General features: G+C 35.3%; 1 protein-coding gene across 3 annotated transcripts in view; it reads left to right on the forward strand.

Annotated features, from left to right (window-relative positions):
• The first annotated feature begins 361 nt into the window (after positions 1-361).
• LOC143239497 (homeobox protein ceh-19-like) overlaps positions 362-12,721 on the forward strand; it is a 42,737-nt gene continuing 30,377 nt past the window's right edge. Inside the window, exon 1 of one of the 3 annotated variants that reach the window (XM_076480630.1) lies at positions 362-576. In XM_076480630.1, coding sequence (XP_076336745.1) covers positions 507-576 — 70 coding nt within the window. In that variant the 5' untranslated portion in view covers positions 362-506. The remainder of the gene's footprint in view (positions 577-12,721) is intronic. The other 2 variants (XM_076480637.1, XM_076480621.1) reach the window with 2 other exon arrangements.

Genomic DNA, 12,721 nt, shown 5'->3' on the forward strand with positions numbered 1-12,721 from the left:
CGGTGATGCTAAACGTCAAATCATAACGAGACAAATAGGTTCAAAGACGAAAAGGAGGGAGAAATCCTGTGCAATTATGTCATGAGCTGTGGTGACAGCGTAGACTATCGTGAGAAAACGATATCTCTATTAGAGACGTCGTTTCATACAGGGCCAAATTTGCCAGCCAATAACAGGAATGAACAACAGCAACTGTGAGAAAGAAACTAACCGGACGGAAGAAGTTAATGCTACTCGAATGAAGACTTCTCCAACAGTGACATCTGATTTCTTTATCGAAAATTTGCTTTCCAGAAAACATTCCTTGTCTTCTGGTCAAGACTGGACGATGGTCAGAAGAAGAGTTTTACTCATGCCACGTTCCCAAAGATCTCTGATAAAACTGCGGATCGTACAATATTGATGGCACATCCTGCTCAATAACGGATTCACAACATGTTTGGCTACAACATCCGTCCTGCTCCAACAATAATTGGTCAGTAACGTCTGAGAACAATGCTGCTGATATGAAAGATTTGGTCATTGGTACTCGAAATGAGATGGAGAATTTTCAAGATTACCAGTCTGAGAGTGAAGGTATGTCTATCGCCAAATGTTCTGAAAACGTGTTACAAACTTAAATAAGTAACTGATAACAATAATAACAAAACCTGTGTTTATACAATGTAGCTTAACGTTAATACCAAATTTTTTGCATATTTCATTTTCGAAGAGATATAGATTTTGTATATGAGTGAAGTTCAGAAATCGAAACGTGAACACGAAATGGAAGGTTAGAAACAGAAACGTAAGTGTATCTAAATGAAGGTTATGAAGGTTACAAATTGAATTAAAATAGAGGTTAATAGACCGAACTTGTCCTAGTGATTAGCAAGTAGAAGGATCCAATGTTCGAATCTTTAATTCTACTTGTGTATATCGTACTATTTTAATTATTTCAAAAAATGATTTATGATTTTCCCAGACATCGTAAATGCATTAAGGTCATGAATTTTAAAAGAAAGTTATGGTGGTCTTTGTTATTGTCACTATGCTATTTGATCACTTAAGTCCACTAATAAGTGTTACCTTCATTAATTAATTACTAAAGAGTTTTCTACCCCACTTTACGGTTGTTATTCTGTCGTTGTACAAAGGCTTAGGAAGATTGTGGAAATATTATATCGGCTATTCTTTTTTATCTTCTCGACACTTTTGTCGTTGTACAAAGGCTTAGGAAGATTGTGGAAATATTATATCGGCTATTCTTTTTATCTTCTCGACACTTCTGTCGTTGTACAAAGGCTTAGAAAGATTGAGGAAATATTATATCGGCTATTCTTTTTATCTTCTCGACACTTCTGTCGTTGTACAAAGGCTTAGAAAGATTGTGGAAATATTATATCGGCTATTCTTTTTATCTTCTCGACACTTCGTATATCGTAATCTGAGGGTCGCGGGTTCGCATCCCGGTCGCGCCAAACGTGGGGCGTTATAATGTTACGGTCAATCCCACTATTCGTTGGTGAAAGAGTAGTCCAAGAGTTGGCTGTGGGTGGTGATGACTAGCTGCCTTCCCTCTAGTCTTACACTACTAAATTAGGGACAGCTAGCACAGATAGCCCTCCAGTAGTTTTGTACGAAATTAAAACAAACAAACAAACAAACAAACAAACACTTCGTATATTATTAGTTTAGTATTATTTCACTTCGTTATGTGGCATGACGGTCGCCTGCAGAAAAATCAAAGGTTTTCTGTAAATACTATTTAATTAAAGTCAAACTTAAGTAATGGTACAGACTACTAACAGTTACAATGAGATGCAGATAATTATACATTTGTTTATAAAAATTGTTTATGATCTGAACAATTTTCGTAATTAGCTCTCTGATCGAGTGAATAAAGTCCCAATCTTCTTTCAAAGAAAAACGAACAACCCAGGTTTGAATCCTAGCTAACACAAAAGTAGTTCTTCTCAATGACCGCAGCTGATTAGCAGGTAAAACGAATAATTAAAAGTAATTAATAAATGGCATACAATTATAAAAAAAAACAATAATTAGTAATTATACTTAAATGATCTTATAGAATACTAGCCACGAAAGCGATTGATATCTGATCATCAAAACCCATCCTAAAAACTCTGCTCTACTGCTATATAAATGTTCCTGTCTTATATTTTAAAATCAACCCACTTATATTGTATAAAAGTAATTTATTATAGCATCGCTCCATGTATAAAATATGTTTACAAAGCATGCGTATAGTTGTTGTTTGTAGAAGTTCAAGTCAATAGTAGCTATTTAAAGAAGTTGGCAAAATATGTGATCAGCTATTGCTTAAAGAAAGTGGAAAAGTATATGACAAGTTATTGTTTAAAGAAATTGGCAAATGATATAAATCGCTATTGTTCAAAGAAATGCGAACGACTTGTTTAAGAAAGTTAACATAACAGTATCAACTACTGTTTCAAGAAGCTGACGAAAGTATTGTTTTTGTTTGTTTTGAATTTCGCGCAAAGCTACACGAGAGCTATCTGCGCCAGCCGTCCCTAATTTAGCAGTGTAAGACAAGAGAGAATACATCTAGTCATCGCCACCCACCACCAACTTTTGAGCTACTCTTTTACCAACGAATAGTGGGATTGACCGAACAGTATAACGCCCTTACGGCTGAAAGAATGAGCCTTTTTGGTGTGACAGGGATTCGAACCCGCGACCCTCGGATTACGAGTCGACTGCCGAACGTAATGATTAACACTTGTTAGCAGTTGACAAGGCAACAGAATAGTTTTGTACAAGTTGACGAAATATTAACTATGTTTAATAGTTATTTTTTAGAAAAGTTAAAGAAGCATCAGTCTAGTTATTATTTAAGAAGTTTACAAAAACATGGCTACCCACTTTTTAAAGAAAGCGAAGAAATTATTATTTAGCTTTCATATAAAAAAGCTAATGTGCTCTCATTTAATAGATTATAAGGTTACTCAAGTTTAATAATTAATTAGTAAATCCTATTTTATAACTATATATTAATTTCAAACTAGTTTTGTCTCACGTTCTACTATAGCCTTCAGGGAATCCTCGAGAATAACTGTTTCTGTGTTTTGATTGGTCGGCGTCCAATTCTAGGACTTCTTGATGGAAGTCTGATATTTTATTTACTTCACTGAAGTTAATTAGTTACCAGTTAATAATTATAATTAAATGATAGTATAAGCAACTAACCTAAAGAACTGACAAGAACTTCATTATTCATTGTTCCAAGGCAGTGTGCAATCATTAGACTGGTTATTGTTAAAAGAGCTTGACGTAACGAAAACATGACTTTTCATTGTTTAAAAGTTGTGAACATTAGACTAGTTATTGTTTAAAGAGGTTAAAGAAAAGAAACCACTTTCTATTGTTTAAAAGTTGTGAACATTAGACTAGTTATTGTTTAAAGAGGTTGTTCTAAAAGTTGTGAACATTAGACTAGTTATTGTTTAAAGAGGTTAAAGAAAAGAAACAACTCTCTATTGTTTAAAAGTTGGAAATCTTAAGTTAGTTATTTTAAGCAAGTTAATGATACGTTATTCAAGCAAGTTGATAAAATATGACTAGTCATGTTTAAAGAACAGACAGTAAACTGTATTTTAAGTTATAGGGTATTACGTTACCCTTAAAACAACAACTGGTTTATGTTTCATAATTTTCAGATAAAAAGTTAAATGAAAACTTTTCCTTACTTTATTTCCTTCATAGTAAAGTCAAACTAAAAACAACATAATAATAAAAAGTCCATCTACAGGACGAGTACTGATTCTTTTAAAATATGTGTTCAAACTGCAGATGAATATTCTTGTAAATTATAGAAAACATATTATGTAATGTTTTACCTAATGCCATTCATTTCATAGTTTTTCTGTGCAATACTATAATATTGTTTGTCCGTACCTAGGTTTGTGGCCTGGCATGGCCAAGTGGTTTAGGCACTCGACGCGTAATCTGAGGGTCACGGGTTCGAAACCCCGTCACACCAAACATGCTCGCCCTTTCAGCCGTAGTGGGGGCGTTATAATGTGCGCTAACTCCCACTATTCGTTAGCAAAAGAGTAGCCCAAGTGTTGGCAGTGGGTGGCAACGACTAGCTGCCTTCTCTCTAGTCTTGTCCCCCGCTGGTACCGCGTTAAGTCTACGAATTTAAAACGCTAAAATCACTGGTTCGATTCCCCTCGGTGGATTCAGCAAATAGCCCAATGTGGCTTTGCTATAAGAAAAAAACACACCAAAAAACACCATTTAGTCTTACACTACTAACGTAGGGACGGCTAGCGCAGATAGCCCTCGTGTAGCTTTGCACAAAATTCAAAACAAACCAAACCCTGACGCTGGACAGTATCATTGGCGATGGTGACACCGTCCGCCTCATAAATGTTTAAAAGCCATTGACCTTTTTAACGCTATTTAAGTTTTTAATTCAAAAATTACTTTTTTAAAATAATTCCTTGTTACAAATTTTAATAATTTCACTTTACTTTTAATTTTTTATTACCGGTTATTTGGCGCAGTTGCTTTGGGCCATAAAACGCCAAACAACCAACCGTCCACATCTTATTTCCATTTCGTTAAATAAGTTAATGGTGAAAAGCAAAGTGAAGGTAAGTAATCGATGAACGATAATAAAACTCTACAATAACTGTCCTTAGTTTGCATTTTATACTTTTAAATATATGTCGCGAAAACTGAATATTACAGTTGACCAAGTATCTTTTTATAATTCATAATGTTATATTGGTCAAACTTATTAGTTTCCTGCTTAACGTATATCCTAATATGTAATCTGATCATGATGGGTATGTTTTAGGTATTATTATGTCAATTATACTGTTGGAATTCCTTACAATTTCCATAATATTACATATATTTTCTCATAGACCTGAAGCTGTCGTAGACTAAATATTTTAAAACTGATTTTGTTGTTCTATACGAGTATAAATGTTTTTACACATTCAACGTTATATGTGTTCCATATTCATTAACAATAGTCGTAAAATTTTCCATCGTTTTGGTATAACCGTCTATATAATAACCCAATATTCTTCGTTAACAAATTTGAGGGTCGCGAGTTCAAATCCCCATCGCACCAAACATGCTTGCCCTTTCAGCCGTGGGGCGTTATAAAGTAACGGTCAATTCCACTATTCGTTGATAAAAGAGTAGCCCAAGAGTTGGCGGTGGGTGGTGATGACTAGCTACCTTCCGTCTAGTCTTACACTGCTAAATTAGGGACGGCCTGCGCAGATAGCCCTCGAGTAGCTTTGCGCGAAATTCAAAACAAACACAAAACAAACAAACAGTTTAACTTGTTACATATTTACTGAAACACGTAACTTATATATATATATATATTTCGTTTATTTAGTTACAATTAAACTATCATTTTAAACAAATTTCAGAAATTATATCGCTGAAATAATTTTGGGTAAATAAACAGCTATTGCTGTTTTATTGGCACAAAACTTCAAAATGCTATCACTGCTCTGCCCAAATCGGGTATCAAAGCCCGGTTTCTAGCAGATATGCCACTGTGCCCATAGGGGGCCTAGAACGGCATGGTCAAGTGATTAGGGCGCTCGACTCAAAATCTGAGGGTCGGGGGGGTTCAAATTTCTGTCAGACCAAACATGTTTCCCTTGCAGCCGTGAGGGCGTTATATAGTGACGGTCAATCCCACTATTCATTTCAAAAAGAGTAACCCAAGAGTTGGCTAGCGCAGATAACCCTCATGTAGTTTTGCACGAAGTTCAAAACAAAACAAACGAAAACTGAAATAAACAGTCATGTGTAATTTTAAAAGTTTAATTATTTAAAGTACGAGGCTACATAATAGACCATCTGTGCTTCGGCCACCACAGGTATCAAAACCCGGTTTTTAACGTTGCAATACTTCAAAATGGAGCTAATGAAAAACAAACAAATTAAAAAATGTTTCATTTTCGGTCGATAGAACATTTTCTCATTGATCCTCTTTGAAAATTTTATATTCATGAAAGAACTTTGTTGTCATGATGATTTCACACTCTTTGTTATAGTACTCGAACCTTTCTCATCAGACGTTCCTCCCTATTCACGCATTTACCATGTTATGTCCAATACAAAAGTGACTAAAAGCATGATTGTTGTTTTTGTAATTTCGCGCAAAGCTACACGAGGGCTATCTGCGCTGGTCGTCCCTAATTCTTTTACCAAAGAATAGTGGGATTGACCGTTACACTTATAACGCCCCCACGGCTAAAAGGGCGAGCATGTTTGGTGTGACGAGGATTAAAACCTGCGACCCTCGGATTACGAGTCGAATGCTTTAACCACTTGGCCATTGCGGGCCGAGTAAAAGCAACCTGAGAACACAGAAAATATAAGAAATCCATTACCAATCGACACTCAAAGTGCCATGTGAATTCTTAGAGACCCCTACACCTGTCGAACAAAATTTTAAAGCTAAACTCACAAACTCCATCGTCAAAAGAACGATAAATTATTTGATCAAAGAATAAGTCTTCATTTTTCGCTTCTAGAATTTAAATCTTCACCACTGTTTCGCCAACAAACAAACTCTTTCTACGGTAAGCTATTTAAATTCTACTGATCTTAATCACTTCAACCAAGATATTTTCACCCATCATAAGCTGTAGAGAAAAGTAAACATTTTTGTTGTTTTGAATTAAGCACAAAGCTACACAATGGGAGATCTGTGCTCTGACCACCATGGGTATCGAAAGCCGGATTGTAATGTTGTAATTCCGCAGACATACCGCTGAGCCACTGGGAGGTGAAGTAAAAAGTATCTCAGACTTCTTTTCATGGCTGAAATTACTTAAATCGGGTATTATTCAACCAGCCTGTTGCCACAAAAAAAAAAAAAAAAGTAGAATGGAAAATTGAAACGTCGGAAGAGAGAAAACTTGGAAGAAAGAAATATCTGTGTTCCTTTCTGTAAACTGCATTTGTTTATGTTGTTGTTTTCTTATAGTAAACAGAAGAGAAACTTGGTGGCGTACTCAGTATTGCCAGTTTGTGACGTAACTTGTGTTAAATCGAACCCGTCACTTGTTTATTACCAGAACCGCCGATAAACACATGGATTTCGATTAATTATCGAAAAGTTGACAGATTCAGAAGAAATAAATAATAATAATAATAATAGATCTCGTGTTACACACTTAGTGATGTGTTTAGCAAATATTGAATTGAGACAGACAGTGTCAGAGCTTTCATCCGTCCATCAACGTTACGTGTTGATAGTGACAGAACGTATAATTTTTCTCAAAGTTGACGACATAGAATGTGGGCTTACAATATAAAACAATTCGAAATCTATAGTTATAGGTTTAGTTGTTTTAGAATTTTCGTTACACAAGGACTATATGCACCTACTCGTTCGTAATTTTAAAATAACAGTTTATTTGATTTCGGATATTATGTCTTTTAAATATAAACTAGGTGGTTTTGTTTGTTTTGAATTAAGAATAAAGCTATACTGTGGGCTATCTGTGCTCTGCCCATCACGGTATCGAAATCCGGTTTTTAGCGGTGTGAGTCCGCAAACATACCGCTGTGCCACTATGGGACAAACTAGATGATAGTTGTCCATATCAGTGTCATTACGTGTCTCAAACATAGTGTAAGTGATAAGGTCGTTGTCTGTTTTTGAATTATAGCACTGACGGCCAACTTTAGGCCTATGTTTGTCTGACCAAGTGACGGGATTTGACCGTCACCAGCATGGTGCATCCACAAATCCAAAATATGTAGCATAATTTATTGTTTCTATGGCATCGAGACGTTCTGGACTCGCACATCCATTGTCCGGCATGCTAATAATTGGGAAACGTTCAACCTTTTGAACTGATAAAATAGAGGGAAGACAGCAGGCTAGTTGAAAGAGTTAATGATCAATAGATAACAGATTAATCATCAGTAGGTAGCAAGTTAAACACCAGCGGATAACTAATTAAACACCAGTAGATAACTAGTTAAACACCAGTAGGTAACAAGTTAAACACCAGTAGGTAACAAGTTAAACATCAGTAGGTAACAGGTTAAACGTCAGCAGGTAGCAAGCTAATCATCTGCAGATGACAAGTTAAACACCAGTAGGTAACAAGTTAAACATCAGTAGGTAACAAGTTAAACGTCAGCAGGTAGCAAGCTAATCATCTGCAGGTGACAAGTTAAACACCAGTAGGTAACAAGTTAAACATCAGTAGGTAACAGGTTAAACGTCAGCAGGTAGCAAGCTAATCATCTGCAGGTGACAAGTTAAACACCAGTAGGTAACAAGTTAAACATCAGTAGGTCATCTGCAGGTGAAGTTAAACGTCAGCAGGTAGCAAGCTAATCATCTGCAGGTGACAAGTTAAACACCAGTAGGTAACAAGTTAAACATCTGTAGGTAACAAGTTAAACATCAGTAGGTAACAAGTTAATCATTAGATTTATTTCCTATGCAACGTTGAGTGTAATGGGTTATGTGGCATTTGTAGAAAAAAATGTTATCATATATTATGTAACAATTTATCAAAATTATTTTCAGCTATCTGTTTATTGGCTACAAAATCAGCCTGGAACCTTGTTATTTCCAGTTTCCCACAGATAAATTCTGATAAGGAGTATATTGGTTTCAATGTTCTCTTTCATAGAAATAATTTAAAAGACAGCTCGAACCACTGAAACATTTGAAATTACTAACCGAGAAATAAAACGTTTCCCGTTAAAATGTGTTAAAATCTACTGAAATAACCAAAAAAATGATGTCATTCGAATAAACGTTGCAAATAAATGTCTTCATTGATAACCTTAAGGTTAAAACATGGAAAATATTAATTCATTACTCAATAGAAAATTACTCACCATATTTAGCTGAGCCCTACAAATTGGAGCCACATAATCTGATCAGCAAACATGATAGATTACAGACAACGTTATGCAGAACATGGAAGCAAATTCTATATTAATCGTAATGTCATGAAAAAACATTTTCCATTTAGTTTTCATTAGTGGGTCACTTGACATGTAGCTAACCAGTTTAGTGGTGACATTACTGCCTCTATTTAGTATTCACTAGTCGGTCATTTGACCTGTAACTAACCATCTTGTTCGTAACATTACTGTCTCTATTTAATATTCACTAGTCAGTCACTTGACCTGTAGCTAACCATCTTGTTGGTTACATTACTGTCTCTATTTAATATTCACTAGTCGGTCTCTTGACCTGTAGCTAACCAGTTTGGTGGTAACGTTACTGTCTTTATTTAGTATTAGGTATTGGCTTAACATTGGTTTTTGTTTTTATTGTACACTTCTGGTATTTTGTTGTCTTTCACTAACTTATACAATGTAAAATATTCACGATAACTCTACCTTGTTTTAACACTTCCTCTAAAAATATATTATATGTCCGTGAGAGAACTTGGAATTGTATTTAATGCTAATATTTAGATATACAACGTTTCTGTAATTAGTTGTTCGACTTATATGTCTGAGTTATTTTTTGTTTGTTTCCTGGTTTAACTGTTTTATATCAATAAATGTAGCGTGTGGAATGTATTCAAAGACGACTATCAAAAACATGAACACTAACACTAACATCGACAACAGTTTGTTTGCTTGTGTTCTAATTTCGCTAGCCATCCCTAATTTAGCAGTGTAAGACTAGAGGGAAGACAACTAGTCATCACCACACACCGCCAATTCTTGAGCTACTCTTTTACCAACTAATAGTGGGATTGATCATACAGTTATAACGCCCCCACGGCTGAAAGGGCGAGCATGCTTGGTGCGACGGGGATTCGATCTCGCGACATTCGGATTACGAGTCGAGTGCCCTAACCACCTGGCCATGCCGGGTCCTACACGCGAGGGATGGAAGTTTGTTGAAACAGCAAACAAGGCTTCTACTGTATTTTTGAATGCCAGAGACAAGGAAAAGAAAGCTTACAAAGACCACAAGGCAATAATAACTACCTTTCCAGCACTGTTACAAAAATCCAGATAATAACAGGTGTTTTTGACACATTCCTCTTTAGAAACTAAAAATGTCTTCTGCTATCTGTTTATTTTGTTTGATATGTCGCGTAAAGCTACCTGAGGACTGTTTATTCTAGCCGTTCCTAATTTTAAGGTAAGGGACTAGACTAGAGCGAAGGCAACTAGTCAGTATCACTCCCCATCATATTTTGGGCTACTCTTTAAAAACAAACAGCAGGATTAACCGTCGCGTTATAACGCCCTCACGCTGAAAGGGGTGAACAAGTTCAGATACGGGATTCGAACCAGTGACTCTCAGATGGTTAATTCCATTACCATAACCATTAGAACATGCCAATTCTATGATCTAGCTTTCGGAATTTAAGCTGTAACATAAAGTAGAAAGTCGAATTTCTAAGTTCACAGCAACGTTTCTATAAACTGTAGAGAACGAAAACGTGCTTATGAATCCCATGTCCATGTCCCTAATACTTCTAAATCCACGGACTTTTCTATATTTGATTAAACATGGCTTGGAAACTGATTTCCACATACAGTGTACGGTATGCGGAAAAGTTGTCCAAGATATGTCATCTCACTCCTTCCAGAAATTAGTTTTAAAGGAAATGTTAGTGTCGGGTATTAGTGTCTAATGGTAACAGTGTTGTTCGAAAGGTAAACACAACGATAATGGTTTAAAATAGCATAATTACTGTGTAGTTTACAATATTTGTGAATATTTATATTTCCTTTGTAACGTTGCACTTTTAGTTAATAGCCTATCTATAGAATACTGAAGACAATTTTCTACTGTTAACATGAGTGTATAGCTGTAATTACATTTCTTTATTCCACAATGTTCACATTGGGCTTTAAGAGATGGAAGTATCTTTAACTGTGTGCTACGAGTTACAAGCTGTCTACGTTCTAATTCTTCCCAAATTTTCTCAGATCTAGTGACGTGACGTTGGTTCTCAGCTGTCTATGTTATCTCTATACATCACCAAATATCTTGAGTTTCTCCAAATCTTCCCAGATTTTCTCAGAGCTAGTGATGTGACGCTGGTTCCCAGCTGTCTATGTTATCTCTATATATCACCAAATATTTTGAGTTTTTCTAAATATTTCTAGATTTTCTCAGGAGAGAACAACGTTTCGACCTTCCTAGGTCATCTTCACGTTGAGAAACAGAGAGTTTGAACACACATGTTTTAGGGACGAGAGTATAAGTGGGTATGGGATTGTAGGGGGCGTTGCAGGTGCAGCAAGAAAGTTTAGGTTAGTCTTCCTCAGCTGTAGCTGTTGAGTAAAACTCGAGAAAACCGCGAAGAAAACAAACGTCTTTCTAGATCATTCTGACGCTCTTAAGACCACATCCAAATTATTCAAACACTATTAAACAAAATATCAGTTACACTTTTAGTATATAATGAAAAATTTGTCATCATCAGACCTAATGTGTTGTTTTTTAACCCATTTATCTCAGTAATATTTCTTTTTGTGTATAAAATTAGAATCAGCTATTTCAAATTATTTGTTTTAATTTGCAAACTTTATTCACGTGACAAATTTAACACAATTTTAACTTTTTGTGTTTTTTCATTTCACGCAAAGCTACACGAGAACTATCTGCGCTAGCCTTCCTTAATTTAGCAGTGTAAGACTAGAGGGAAGGTGGCTAGCCATCACCACCCACCGCCAACTCTTGGACTACTTTTTACCAACGAATAGTGGGATTGGTCGTAATATTATAACGCCACCACGGCTGAAATGGCAAGCATGTTTGATGTAACGGAGATTCGAACATGCGACCCTCAGGTTATAATTCGAACACCCTAACCATCTGACCATATAGGGACATTTTAATTTTTCAAAAAACTGTTTCTTTATCATCTTCGATCTTCATACGTTCATCCTAAAAACATTTATAGTGGGGGAATATGTTTATCTACTGCAAGCGCCATATATAATGAGAGCATATTTTTATCTACTGTAAGTACCACTTATAGTGAGAGCATATTTTTATCTACTGAAAGTACCATTTATAGTGAGAGCATATTTTTATCTCCTGTAAGTACCATTTACAGAGAGAGCATATTTTTATCTACTGTAAGAACCATTTATAGTGACAACATATTTTTATTTACTGTAAGTACCATTTATAGTGAGAGCATATTTTTATCGACTGTAAGTACCATTTATAGTGAGAGCATACTTTTATCTAATGTAATTACCGTTTATAGTGAGAGAATATTTTTATCGACTGTAAATACCATTTATAGTGAGAGCATATTTTTATCTACTGTAAGTACCATTTATAGTGAGAGCTATTTTTATCTACTGCAATCGTCATTTTATAGTGAAATATTTTTATCGTACCTGTAACTGTACCATTTATGAGAGCATATTTTTATCTACTGCAAGTACCATTTATAGTGAGAGCATATTTTTATCTACTGTAAGTAACATTTATAATGAGAGCCTATTTTTATCGATTGTAAGTACCATTTATAGTGAGAGCATATTTTTATCTATTGCAAGTACCATTTATAGTGAGAGCATATTTTTATCTTGTAAGTACCATCTATAGTGAGAACATATTTTTATCTACTGTAAGTACCATTTATAGTGAGAACATATTTTTATCTACTGTAAGTATTATTTATAGTGAGAGCATATTTTTATCTGCTGTAAGTACCATTTATAGTGAGAGCATATTTTTGTCGACTGCAAT

This window comes from Tachypleus tridentatus, chromosome 2 (assembly GCF_004210375.1).
Source record: "Tachypleus tridentatus isolate NWPU-2018 chromosome 2, ASM421037v1, whole genome shotgun sequence".
In the NCBI taxonomy this organism is placed as follows: Eukaryota; Metazoa; Arthropoda; class Merostomata; order Xiphosura; family Limulidae; genus Tachypleus; species Tachypleus tridentatus.